The 14,634-nt window shown below is 42.5% G+C and overlaps 1 protein-coding gene across 1 annotated transcript in view; it reads left to right on the forward strand.

The window, feature by feature from the left end:
- Positions 1-737: 737 nt before the first annotated feature.
- Positions 738-14,634, forward strand: part of SCFD2 (sec1 family domain containing 2) — a 185,478-nt gene continuing 171,581 nt past the window's right edge. The window contains exons 1-2 of the mRNA XM_058024299.1: positions 738-1,473; positions 6,119-6,287. Coding sequence (XP_057880282.1) covers positions 738-1,473; positions 6,119-6,287 — 905 coding nt within the window. The remainder of the gene's footprint in view (positions 1,474-6,118; positions 6,288-14,634) is intronic.

The raw sequence follows: 14,634 nt of genomic DNA on the forward strand, positions 1-14,634 counted from the left end.
GTTTTTTTAGTGTTCTGAAACCATTTATATCTGTAAGAGACCGATGAACAGCAGTTAAGCTGGAAGGTGAACTTATTAAGTATTTAATCTCTTTATTAATTATGTATTAATTATTATTTAATAATTAAAAATGATGATGATGATCCTGCTATGTCAGAAAAGTTTGTCTTCCTGGCTGTGTCCCAAGGAGGCTGCCCAAGTGAGTACTGTGTGCAACACAGATTTGCCAGCGGGCCATCCATTCTCTGGGGAGAAGAAACTGTGGGTGCTTGTTATGGAGCTTTTTCTCCTTAGCTTTGAAACTGATTTCGAGATAAAGGGCTTTTAAAGGGGAAAGTGAAATTAAAATAATTTGTCATACGTCTCCTACTGTATAGAGAAAAGTCGCATTTAGTGAGCAAGAGCACTCCGTGTTGCCAGCTCCTTCTCCAAAGCACTAGTTAACATTAACACAAGAAATACGCATTAGTTAACATTAACACAAGACATACACAGCAGTAAGGCAGGGAGCAGCGATGCCAGCCTGGCCTCCCGGGCGCTGAGCACGCAGAGTGCCGGGGACCGGCGCAGTTTCCGTGGCGTCACCCGGCGGTGCCGCGCCGCGGGCGGGGCTCCCACACGGCCGGGGAGCGCCACCGCCCCGCCCCGCGCGCGCGCAGCCAACCCGCGCCCGCCACGCCATCGCTCGGCGCCGGCGGCGCGCTCGGCACGTGCGGCGTGTTGTGGCTGTCACCGCCATGGCGGTGCCGGAGGTGCTGCGGCAGCTGAGCCGCCGAGCCTGGGAGCCCGCGCTGGCCCGGGCGCACCGCGCCGCCGTCCTCATGGACGCGCCCTCCGCCGAGGCGCTGCACTGGGCCGGCGGGGCGGGCGAGCTGCTGGCGGCCGGGGCGCTGGCTGTCAGCGCGCTGTCCGCCGAGGCGGCGGTGCCGGCGGGGGCGGCCCGCACCGTGATCGTGCTGAGCGGGACGCTGCGGGGCGGCGCGGCGGCCGCGGTGCGCGGCGTGCTGGAGCGGGGCGCCGTGCGGCACTGCGTGCTGCTGTGCGGCGACGAGGCGGACGGCGGCGGGGCGGCAGAGCTGGAGGAGACCTTGCGGCGGTGGATGGGCGAGGGCGGCCGCGCAGAGGTGCTGCTGCGGGGCCCGCCGCTCCTGGCGCCCGTCTCGGCGGAGCTGTACCTGCTGCCCGCCCTGGCAGCGCTCCTCCCGCCGCTGCCCGGCCCCGGCGGCCCCGGCCCCGCAGAGGTCGGGCTGGGTGCGCTGCCCGCCGAGCTGCGGGCGGCCGTGCGGGCCCTGGTGGGTGAGCTCGACTCTCTCTTCACCGCCCTGGGCCTGCGGGAGGAGAGCTTCGCTGTGGGGGCCCTTAGCAGGGTGGTCGCCGCTGAGCTGGCAAGCTACGCCTCAGCCAGAAACAGGAGGAGAGCAGCCACCAACAAGGCTTCTGTCATCTTCGTGGACAGGACATTGGACCTCGCTGGTAAGAAATCCTCCGCTGGTATGGGCTGTCATTCTACAGGTCCCATACCCACCCCATCGGGAGGGTGTCAGACAGCGGGAACCCCGGAGACCTGATGTTACCAAAAATCCATATTCCATTTTGTACAGTGTCCTCCCATGGCTATATAGCTCCAGTTCCGTGTCCTGGGTGGGATTGCTCTTGAGATCTGGTCTGCATGAATTCACTTGTTCAGTGGTTACCAGGCAGTGATGGTAGATCTCTGGGCTGCTTCTGAAGCTTGGAGAAACATGGCTGGGTTCAAAGCAGTAGTTCCTGTAAGTTCCACATCATCCTGCTCCAGTAGGGAAACTTGGTGTTCAAGTATTCTACTGGTGATACCCAGTGTCCTCCTTTCTGTTCCAAAACAGCTATTGCCGTGTGGGATATGTATGTGATAATCTTTTGTCCCAGTGTCAGTTTCATGCTTCCTGGATTAAAAGCCACTGCTCTCAAGCATCCAGATCATCCATTACTCACACTATCCAGTTGTTTGGAAAAGTACCTTACAGGCTGCTTCCATGACCCCAGACGCTGTGCCAATACCTCTAGTGCCAAGTGCATCCTTTCATGCAGAAATTGCTCAAATGCTTTGGTTAAGTGGTGGTTCCTGGGGGTCAGTGACCCCAAAGTCATACTTAACTGCCTAATGAACTGGTGCTGCTTTCCATATTTGGAGAAAAGTTGACATAACTGAGCTGGTTACTTTCCTGTTCTTCTTGGTTTGTGTTTAACATGATCTTACAGACTAAGCAGTATGCAGTTCCCTTCCTCAGGTTAGTGGTTTGAAGAGTAATTGTATTAAGCCACCAGGTATGCAAACAGTTCTTCATCTGGCAACACTGGGAGCATGTTTAATCCTATGGCCATGATGGTTACTTGCACACCCTTGTATCCCAGTGGATCATAGAAATGAAGAGTAAGGCAGAAGGCTGTGCTGCAAATCCAAAATCTTGTTTCTAGCACTTCCATTTTACTGCAAGCTAGAAACCTTAACTGTGCCTGTGTACCACCTTGAGGTGTGAAGGAAATGATCTGCATCTTTCAGACTAAGCCTTGTGGATTGCTGTGAAGGATCCAGTGAATCTGTCACTCTTATCTTTATGTCTGTCTAGGCAGATACAGACCCTTAGCCATATCTGTGTGCCTGAAAGTGTTTCTGTAGGTATGTGCATTGATATAGGAATGACTGCATTTGCTATTCCAGTCATACTTACCTCCTGCTGGCATGCACAGGGTGTGGGCCTGGTTCTGTTTGTAGTCAATAATTCAGGTCATAATTTTTTGCCACCACAAATCACGTAGCAAATAATTGGCACAGTGTTGCACCGTGCAGCTTGTCTGTTTCTGAATTTTCCTCCATATTTTTTTTCCTCCCACAGTTTCTCTATTGTGTATCCTTGAACTGCTGTAGGGTTCATAGCTATCCACAAGGTGCTAAAGAGCAGCTATGAATCCAGGCAGTTAATGCTGTGCTGAGATTGGGAAGATTGATCAGAAGACTGCAGAAAAGTGGACTTGGATAAGGAACCTTAAAATGAAATTATGAGAAGAGTGTTGGTTTGGGGTGATAACAGGGAAAGGATTTTTTTATGCACTCAGATAGTGAGAAGAAGTAAAAACAAGAAACAGAACCAGATTTGGCATGACAGGGAGCTGCCTGACAAGGAGACTCTTGGGGAGGTATGAAGAGAGATATTTGGTACTAGCTTAAATCTGGGAAGTGTAGAATCTTGTACTTCAGTAGGAGAAGGTTTTTTGGAGGTAATATCAGGGCTGTACTGAGCAACATTGGAAGGAAATATCAAAGCTCACAGAATAAGGTTGAGAAGTTACAGGATTTCTTTTTTTTTAAGATTCTATTCTCAGTATCCATAAATGACATTAAGATCCCTGCATACAGCCATTCTTTTGTTACCAACAAATGCCTCCAGAATTGGTAATTTCATTGAATTATTCCTATGGTTTGGATGTGATATTTGTGCTATTAAATAGAATGCAAACTGAAGGAAGAAAAATCTTGTGCATTTCAGAGGTAAAGCTTAATTTAGTGCCTTTAGTGCCACACAATAAGATTTGTGTCATTTCTTTGCTAAAAACTGTACAGTAAAGAATGCACTTTAGGGGAAGCAGGGGATGTAGTTAGTGAGTTTCTGGCTGCTGTTAAAGAACTGGTTGGTTGACTTTGCAAATTGTCAGCTACAACTTGTATCAAATATCGCCTATTTCAGTTTGTAAGTTATAATGTAAAGAAAAAGTGAAATTAGAACAGCATGATACATGAGTTCTTGTATCCTGGAAGCTAGATGTTAGCCTGGCGTGCAAGCTCCTATTTTGCAGTGGTCAGATAAGTTGTTGTCACACGAACACTCAGTCTGTCTGTACTTTGGCAGCAGTCAAAACCATCACTTGTGCCCTGAACACTGTTGCTCTTGAGAAGCTGCTGAGCAGTCTGTTGACTGTCCTCAGAAGTGGTGGGTAGAGAGGATCAAAACTAGTCCCATGCACCCTTCTGAAGTCAGTGCAGTCTAAAGTGACTCCCTGTGATTTCTTGTCCTAGTCTTGTGAAGTTTAACAGTCTTTTCAGGCTTGGTTAATTTATGCAGTTGATTGGGGTGGCAGTCACTTTTAAAACCTCCATGAGATGTTTTGTGGTTGTTTTGATGAGGCATGGCAAAGGCCAATAGCACTGGTGGACCAGTGGAACCTCCAAGAAGTATCAGTTATGGGAATGAGACAGAGGCTCTCATGGAAGCAGCTTGAGTACTCTGTGTCTTCCCCCTGTGCCAGGAAGAAAGGAGGGATGTCAATAATTAATGTGGGTTTATTTGCATTTGAGGTGTTTCTGGTTTAACCAAATGTCTTGTTTAAATAAATGTTGCTCACATGCAGCATGTGTGGAGAGGCAGATGTTGCTTCCAGTATGTGGGGTGGAGGTTCAGAAGATTATTGCTGTTTTTCCTGTGCAACTGTTGCAGTGTGCCTTACACATGACTGATCTAGTAGGAGCAATGTAGGGATTTTGGAGAACAAGACAGCTTAGGGAGTCACAAAGAAAGCCCAGCTCATTCCATCTGTATTTCACTGGTCTAACTCTGGCTGGGAATGTTAGAAAGGGAAGTTGCTGTTATTCTGTAATTGTTGCAGTTTTTGGTGAAACAAATGAGTAATAACCCAGCTGAATGGTCAGATATCCATGCTGCAGTACCACCCTGTGTTGGAAACTTGTGCCTTCTTTGCTTTCTGTGGATAAAGGTGTTGCCAGCACAGAGTTTGGCTTCACTTTTATTTTCCTTTTTCATCCTTGTTTCTCTTTTCAACAGTTTGCAGTACAGCAAAGTGGATAGACCATGGAAAACCATGGCTTACAGCCTGGATACCTGGCTGCTGTAGAATTGCTGGAGACAGTCTTCTGCTTCTGCTATCCAAGAGCACTTAATAATCTGACCTTAGCAATGTACTTGATGTAAGAGCCTTGTTTGGATTTATGGAGCATGTGAAGCTAATTCAGCTGTTGAAACAGATATTCTCTGTCTATGGAAATGATGAAAACATAAGAGCAGATAGCTGCCACACAGATGGACTTAGATGGAGTGGGACCATAGCCTGAGAGAACTTTTTCCTGCCTCTCAGTGGTGCTTCAAAAGTTCCCAATTTTCTGTTATTAAAGCTAGTGAAAGCAAAACTAAGCTCAGCACTGCTGTCCAGCCCTGTGTTGATGGCTGAACCATAGCTTAAGTGGCAGGCAACAAATAACTTCAACTTGTTCCTGACCTAAAGGCAATAAGGTTTCTGATCCCTCTCTCTTGACTTTTTTTATCTGTAGTGTGTATAATGTTTTTCTGCTTTGACTTGGCTCACAGCCCTAATATTTTCTAAGTTGGTTGTAGAGCCTGTGTTGGAAGTTCATGAATGGAAAGAAAAGCATGTGTGTTTGAAATCAGGAAAATTGAAGAAAACATGCCAGCTGGAGTTCAGAGTTTCTCTTGGAATATGGTCAAATTGACATTTTATACTTTGTGACTTGGGTTGGTTTAGTTATTTCATGTTTGTTTCACCTGAGCTGCCCTCAGTTCGTACAAAAGTGATAAGATCTTGATTGTGGCATGCCATTGATAATTGTTTATTTTAATATTAGGCTGGCCTGTCTGGGTAGTTATTTATGCAATTTGTATATAGTCCTTTTAAGCACAGTCCTAGTAGTTTATGCATGTGAGTGTATATATAAATATTTGCTTGGTTTTTTAATAACCATTGCAAATATTATTTAACAAGTTCCCTAGGCAAAGAAAAATGTTTTCTTGTCTAAGTGTAAAATCAGTGAATATCTAACAGCTGTAAAACTAAGTCTAATTTAACAGTAATAGTAGTAATGCTAATAGTGCTTTTTAAATGAATCTTTCTGAAATGTTGTAGGTGCTTTTAAATTTACACATGTTAGAAATTAGTTTTACTTTTGTAGAAAAATTTTTTTGAAAGCTAAATGTGGTTTTGATATTAGGAGTACCAGTGTCCTTCTCCCCAAAACATGTAGTTATTTTCTTTTCAATTCCTTGTGTTTATTTGTTTTTCTAGCTATGCACCTGATAGTTTTTGGGGTTTTTTGTTTTTTTTCCATTTTCTTCAGGAGCAGTTGGTCATCATGGTGACAATCTTGCAGAGAAGATTCTTTCTGTGCTTCCTAAACTTCCTGGCCACAAGACTGATGTAATGGTTAACATGGTGGAACTTACAGCACTGCAGACCACAGATGAAACTTGCAATATTATAGCACCTGGCTGCTTAGCACAACCAAAGTAAACATTCTTTTCTTCTTTCTTTTTTTCTTTTTTGTATTTTTTATATTTTTAGTGTTGAATGTGTTTGTTATCTCTATGTGAAAAAATGAACAAAGAACAAGTCTTTAAAAAAATGAAACAAAAGAAAACAATCAAGCTTACAACAAAACCCCATCTGGTCGTAATTCTGCTGGAATGTAATAGTCTGTATGTGTGCATTAAGTGAGTGGGCCAGATAAGACTTCCAAAAGTGGAAGAATCTCAAGACCTTTTAGATTTGGGTTGTTTAAATTGCTGTAGATTACTGTAGCAGAAATCAGTATAGATTAACATCAAGAATTCTCCTTGTGACATTTCTTTTTCTGCCTAATAGGTCGTGCAAACAGGTAGGTCTCAATGGTGACTTCCTTTTCCCATAAACCTCTTTATAAAGTTAGCTGGATGCTGAATGTAATTTAAGGTTATATCCCTGTTTTCAAACACAGTACCTGTGGAGAAGGATAATAAGGCACAAATTTAGGTTTACAGACAGCTTCATGGGGGCGTGATTTTTACTTTAAAAAGAACAACCAAAAAGCATTCACTTCAGACAATTGTACTTAGCTATGTATAATGTGTAGTTAAGACTTTACAAGTAAAATGCATCAGATTTGATGTTTGACTTTCTACATTTAGTTGTCCAAACCAAAACTCTCCTGCAGCTTCTGTTACTATGTAAAAACAAGGAAACATACCAGGTGCTGGTTTCACTCCTCAATAAATATTTTTCTCAGCAGTGCTTTAGAAATGTATGCAGTACAAAGGAGATTAAAAGTTCTTTCTCTTTTACTATAATGCTCTCCTCATATAGTAGAAAATTGTTTTTTGAGCTATTTAATATAGTTTCTATTCTTCTCTTTTTATTTGTTTTGTGATTTTGCACCTGCACTGTATCGTTTTTCTTCCCTTCCCCCCAACAAAGATTTCATAGATTTCCACTGTTAGCAGCATATGGTCTTTATTTTCTGAGAGCCTCCAGATCCTTTGTCACCTTCCATCTCTCACATGTGCTGTAACTGGGTCGAGTTTCTACATTTTGTAGTGCATACCTCTTTTCTTCCATAGAAGTTGGAGAGGAAATGTTTCCTCATAGAGGTGGACTCAGTTGTAACTTGCTGCCAAGGTGACTAGCTTAAATAAAATTTGTTCTGGTTTGCTTCTTGCTGTCTGCTTTCCCACTGTTTCCTGAAGTAGAAGTGAAATGTCTTTAAAGATCTGTCTACACAGTAAAATGAAGAGGCCATTGTCCATAGTAGAACTTTGTGGTATCCTTTTGTGCTAACTATGAGTAGCTACCATTAATAAAGAAAATTCTGTCAGTGTGGATTACGAAAAAAAAAAAAAGATATTTACTGCCCTGAGATTGTTGACCTGTGCTACCACTCTATTCTTTCTCACATTATAGACAATGAGGAGACTAAAGATAGTGCTGGTATGCCTTCCCATGGCTAAATTATTACTTCAGTCATGTATTCATGTTTTTAGTAACAGCTGACAGAGTTGTACTATGTTCTTAGGTGGCTAGTAGTATAGATTTATGTCGAGGTTTGTTTGTCTATTTGCTGGCTAATGGGAAGGTGCCCTCTGTTAACAGTAGTTAGTTTTGACATATTTGGCAGTCTCATATGGACACAGCTGGTTAAAGAACAGCAAGATTTGGCTACAAGATGCAAGTGTGGCAATGTTGGATGACAGCAGCTGATACCTGGTACCAAAGCAGTGGTGCCGTTGACACACTGATCTATAGCAGCTTCTCCAAAATACCCTCCCTCTGCAAACTCATGGTACAGAATCTGTTACACTGGAAATTTTTAGGAACAGATCAGGCAAATATTGTAAACAGTCTTAATCTTGCCTTGTAGCACAGCAAAGGGACAAGATGACCTCTGAAAATCTCTCTTGTTATCACTGTTCGCAACTGAAGAAGAGCTGTGGGCCTTAAAAGAGTCTCCAAACTCCAAGTGACACTGTGACGTTCAACCTGTTTTTCGCTTCTTCTCCAACTATATAATGATCAGGGATAGTTCCTAGTTTAAAATAAGCACTTCCAAACTAGCTTAAGACAGTTGATGAAGAGTGCTTGAAACCATAACAGTGGCTGAAGTTGGTAATTTCCATTCTGTTCAACAGGACTATTTTCAGTGTTGGCTTACAAATGCTAACATTAATCATCTTTGCTAGTGTAAAATGGTTGTTTTTCTGAAGAACTGAAATGGATTAAAAATTCTCACCAGTAGGTTTCTGTGTCAATTCCATAAGAAATTCAATTCCTTAGGATGCTCTCAATTCCTCATCAGCTTGGTTGTTGCCCTTGGTAGTTGGCTCAGAAATGTTTCTTATAATTGAAAACTTAAGCCTTCATTTGTATTTGTAAATGATGCATGGCAAGGACGGTTCCTCTGCTTGTAAATTTTCTGTTTACTCTGGTGAGTGAAAGTGCCAGCCCTTTCCCCAGAGATAGGACCGGCGGCTTCAGTTACACCCAGATGAAATGTGTGGGGGCTCTTTGACATGAAATTTTGTGATCAGAGTATGGCATTTCAGACTCACATATTCAGAATATTTTTAAAATGTTTTCATTGTTTTCTCTCAAGTAATATTTGAGCATGCTGTAGTGAGGGGAGAGAGAGAGTCTGGTCCTTGCATACAGCTTGCTATATTTAACTTCTCTTATGGCATGCCACTCCAGCTGAAACATCTGGGCGCAGTTACAGAGTTAGCAAACTGAATTAATGAATAATTTATGGTTGGTGTGGTGAAATAAAGCAGGGTTCTTTTCTCAAATCTAAGGAAATAATGGGCTTCTTTAAAGATTTAGATGAAAATGTAAATGCCATATGCTGCTTGAGTAACTGTACTTTGAAGGTGCTCTCTTTGTGAGGGAGAAAATTTCTTAAAAAAACCCACCAAACTATTCTACAGTTCTCAATTTTTTTTAGTTTTATTAGCCTCAAAAATCTCACAGAGTAATTGTTTGCCCTACTGTAGTCACTGATATGCTGCTGTTCCTGTGTGGATGATAGCAGAGTTATGCTCTTTCAGAATTGTGCCAAAATACGTGATGCATTTTTATATGCAGATGGATGTACACAACAGAAGGGAAACAGTTCATAGGTATTTATTTGAAAGACAACCACTCTTGATGAGAACTGCTGGTGTCTGATTCAGAAAAGTAGAAGCCACCCTGTCCTTTCAAACAGATGATGCATAATAGAGGTGAAGTTGTAGTGACAGCTTAGTGGTAGGGGTGATTTGAAAAAATTGATTACAGTTCTCTTGCTGGTCTTTGTACTTTGATAACACTTACAGTGTTTTTGGAGAACTTCTTTCAAATTTCAGCTTCTGATTTTAAGCATGCATGTAGTGGCTTCTAGGTGTTGTCTGTTTGGATGAACATCAAGCTCTATGTATTTGTGAGCAATCCATACTGTAAATTTGGTAACATTTTGGTCACAATGTTTCTCAAAGCACTCATCTTGTGTTTTTAAGATCCTTTTTTAGCATGTTGAAGCCTCTTGTTGTCAGTAATTAGTTTTTTTTGATGGAAGTTTATCTTTTCTGATTCTTATGAGCTGGGAGCTGAGGTGCATGAAGCCCCTGTGGCTCCCTAAAACCCCAAATGAGGGTTCAGATGCCTGACTCCTGATCACAGGCCTGTGGTGTGTGAGAAATGAAGATTTATGTACACTGTGGGCAACCAAAGGAATATCTGTTTACTCTTTTTCAATATGCTCTTTTATTAGCCAGGAACGCTTTTGATGTGCTCTCCTATTTTGCTGAATAGACTGAATATTTAATTTGCTTATGCACATTTTAAGAACTCTCTGAATGAAGGTTTCTTGCCTGTTTTTTCATTCTTGCTTCCTTTCTCCAATGTTTGAAGTTTGCAGACTTCTTAGAATTCAGTCTGGTGTTAAAATCTTTTAAAAAGTCCAGATTTTTTATTTAAAATATGTATGTGTTTAATACAATATACAAAGAACCATTGGACTCCTACAACAAGCGTATTTCCATAAAGATGAAATATTTTAATGTAACACAGTTCATGTTTGGGCTGCTATGCCTAAAGCAATTCAATAAGCAATATAGCTGAGCTGTTTGGGCACTTTTGACAGAGCAGGTGGAGCCTCTAAATCATCTCAATTTACATTAGGGGGAGAAATAACAAGTTGAGAATGAAGTGGCCATGTTGATGGGTGTGATGCAGAAAGCATTTTTATGCAGGCCAGATGTTTGAATCACAGCACCCACATACATCTTTCTTTAGGTCTTGTATTAGGAGTGGAAAGGTAGGTGTGATGGGGAAGTGGGTTAAAAATTAGGACATTCCTGGACATAAAATGATGAAATTTCAGTGTCTCATGTTAGTGAAAATACATACTTCTCCCAAGCATTCTTAGTTCCGAAGTTGTTATTCACATTTTGGACTGATCAGTACTTTTTAAAAATGCTACAATTTGGATGGAGAAGAGAGCCTTGCTTCAGCTGCATCTTTGCATTTGGGTGTGATGTGATGATTCAATGCTCCTCTGGTACTGGTGGGGCTCGGATAACCCCAAACCTAAAGGAAGGCCATGAGGTGAAGGCACTTGTATTCCAGTCCTGGTTCTGCTTTCAGCTTGCAGCATGATCTCAGACAGGTCACTTAATTCCTTTCTGCCTCTGATTCCTCTTGTAGTTCTTCTCCAAGGAACTTGTTTTCCAAACCAGGAAAACAGGGAGTTTCTCAGGATGCAAATTTGCATACTGAAGGCAGAAAAATCCTAGGGGTTCTGATGTTTGGGGGTGCAAGTAACAGTGCAGATGGGTAAAAAGGGAGTTAAGGTGTGAGGACTACTGAACACAGGATCTCCATTTGTGCTTTCTTTTATACTGTGTTCTTCCCACTCCTACTCACAGTGCTGTGTTGCCCTGGGGAGGGGAGGCAGTTTGAGTTGCATTCACCTGGCCCCCTTTCCAGGGAACTGATGGAACAGCATTCCAGTGATCTCTGTAGAACACACATGCAGTATTTGAACAGTCACATGTATGATGTCAATTTCAAATGAAAGATTTTTTGTGTGTGCATGACAAAGAAAAGAGCAACAAGAAATAAATAAACTGAAGAGGAGATTATTCCCTTTAATCTGGGAAATAAATGAATGGCTGATTTTTGAATGGCTGATTTTATTCTCTTGGGGGTATTTTTTGTTTGATTTTTTTTTTTAATCGGGGAACAAGCAGCTGAAGAATACTGGTGTTTTGGTTTTTTTTTAAATAGTGTGGTTCTTGGATCCTTTTGGTATTTTCAGTCTTTTAAAAAAATATTTCCTTTACGTCAGCTGTAGATATTAATTAGGAATGAAGCCACTACTTTTTTTTTGCATGCATACATTGTTGGAAGCTTATAATGAGAAGGTAATTTGGGACAGTGCTTGAATGAGCTGGAAATTTATGGCATAAATACGAGTAATTTTCCTTTCTGGAATGTTAATATTAAAAAGGAAACATTACTATTGCAGTAAGAAAATCCAGATGTCACAACTATATTGTGAGTCTTGCAGAGGAGGAAGGGTAACCCAAAACAAAGGATGGCAAGGCTCCTTTAGACAGGGAGAGAGACAGCTCCGTGTTAAAAACTGCTTTAGGACCTGTCCCGGTATGTTGGTGGTGGCTCAGCAGCAGCAGCGGGGTGCTCCCTGCCCATTCCTGCTGCTGGGGGAGGGAGGGGTGGGGGGGTGTTCTTCCGGCTTTTCCGCTGCTGGACACTTCCCCCTGCTGGAAGCTGTGCGCTCCTGCTCTCCCGGGACCCAGCCTCCTGTCCCTGCTGCAGTGCTCTGCTCCCAAAGATTGTTTGAAACCTAACTCAATGCTCCCGAGAAAAAAAATCCCCAAACTAACCCAAAAGAAGCCACCACCCATGGTACAACTGTTTCCTATCTGCCTTTCTGAACAAGGTGAGCAGAACTTTGGGGAGAGAAGGAAGACTTAGCAGCAGAATTTATGAAAAGCAGCCATCCCATTGCATTAAATAAGACTCTGAAACTTTCTTTCATCAATGACAGCTGAAATTGCAGCCTGGCCCTGTGATTCTAGGACTCCTGTTGTGCCACTAAGGTCCATTTTCAAGGAGATGAATTGTGCTTTAGAGGATTTTTATGTTGGTATCTTCTGCCAGCAGTCCAACCAGGAGATGCTTCACAGAGTGGTGGATTGAGCAGTAGGAAAGCCCCAAACACAGCATTCCTTCCTGTCTCCCCCATGCTCCTGGACTGGCAGCCTTCCTGATCACCACTTTATTGTACTCATACAGGCTTAGAGCACAGTCCTGAATCGAGGCCTTTTTAGAGTTTCCTCATTGTTTGAAATTTCTCAGGGCATCTTCTTGTTGGAAATAGGAGCCGGACTGGATCAGCTTCTGGGGTTTGTCAGCCAAGACAAGCCTTCCAGGAGATGCTTTCTGCTCAGTTTCAAACCAGCCAGAATCAAATGAATGTAATTGACTGTTGTCACAGGATGAGATGAACAAGCTGATAAGATTTATTATATTTTACAATAAATGTGTATATTTGCCGGGATCCTTTCAACATGGGACCTCATTGAAATGGAAAAAATGAAGGGGTGAGAGGGCTGTGCTGAGAGTGGAAAATTCTGGAAAGAGGTCAGGACCTCTAGCTTGCCTGTGCTGCATAACATTGTTTAGAAGACCTTGCTGCCTTTCTGCAAAACCCCAGTTTGCTGCAGGAGTGAGTCTCTTGAGGTAGGCAGCAGAGGAGTCTCACCAGGGTTCTTTGTCCAACCATCCTCCTCCCTAATAGGTGCCACGTTTTTGTCAATTGTCTGTTACCACAGGGCTCAGAAGCCTTAGAAGTTGTCTTCTAGATAAGAGGAAGTTTGAAGCTTATTTTCCTTGAGATAAAGAATGAATTGAGCTGACAGGCTCTTGGCATCAGCTGGGTGGCTCTTCCTTATCTATGCCTCTCGGCCCACAAAAACGACTTCTGGGGGCTGTGGGAAGCTTGGACTGCTCAAGACTTCATTCTTGTACTTTGAGAACCTCAAGCTGTCCCTTTGTCTGGGCTACCCAGGCTTAGTAATGAAAGTGTTCAGATGAAATTCAGACTCTTTTTTCTGGGCCCTCTGACGTTATTGTAGCAGTCCTCAGAGTACAAGGATCAAGAGTTTTCAGATTCTGTTGCCTGTAGAATCAGTTTGGTGAAAATGGCAAAATCAGAACCCTTCATGCTTAATTTTTTGAAAACATTTTAAGTTCTGAAGAAGGACTCCCTGTATTTATATTATTCTCCATACTCTCTCCCTCTGTTTGAGTTCTGTCATTAAGTCCCAAGTTTTTGATTTTCCTTTGTCCATGGAAAGACACAATAACTTTGAATCTTATCCTGAATCTTACCCTGAAGTCCAGCCATCAGCATGTCTGAGTACTTTCATCTTCACCTGATTATCAGAGCAAGGTAGCTTAATGCCTGTGAGGAAATTCAGTGAGTACAACCCCTCAGATAGTTTGTCTTCTAGCTGTTCCTTTGTAGCCATTGTGGCCTGCTCTGAAGGCTCATTCCTTGCAAGATATAAAGGAGGACAAATCTCTTTCTGATGACCTGTCAGAAAGACTTAACTACTGCCTGCACTCAGGACAGAATGGGAAGATCTTTATATTTGCATAGAGGCAATGGTTTTTTTCTCTCTGTAGCATTTCTTTTAAAACCGACATCACTTTTTTTGTTCCCTTAATGTTTTTGTTTGTGAATTTTGTTTCTTTTTTCCCCTGTGTAAGTTTGCAAAGTGCTTTTGTCTTGGTGTGGCCACAATGCATTTTCCTGCAGATGTATTCAGAGTTTAATAGTAGCATGAAGACTGTGTCTCTGAAAGTAGACTTTGTGGTTCTCCAAAGTGAGCTCTGATCTTTCTTGTGTTATAGTACGATCTCCTGGAGACTATTGTTTTGGCTGATGTTGTGAGATTTTTCTAAGACTAGCTCTTAGTCTGTTTGGCCATCTGCCTTCAAGTTTGCCTCCTGAATGACCTCAACAGCAAGGTTTTAAAATGCAGTGATATGCATTGGCCTTATTACATACTGCAGAATTACTCATTTGCTGTTCAACCACAGTGCCAGAACAGAGAGTGACTGAGTGACCTGGAGGGGTGTTTTCGTTTATCATTTTTATACTATAAAGTAAACCTGCTGTATCTTACAGCAGAGAGAAATGTGCCATAATGGGCTGATGAGAAGAACAAATGACAGCTGCTCATTTGGATGACAAAGTAATATTTGGGAAGGAAACAGTATTATCTGTTGGCAACTGGTCTGATTGCAAGTTTTGACTATATG

Source organism: Melospiza georgiana, chromosome 5 (genome assembly GCF_028018845.1).
Source record: "Melospiza georgiana isolate bMelGeo1 chromosome 5, bMelGeo1.pri, whole genome shotgun sequence".
Taxonomy (NCBI): Eukaryota; Metazoa; Chordata; class Aves; order Passeriformes; family Passerellidae; genus Melospiza; species Melospiza georgiana.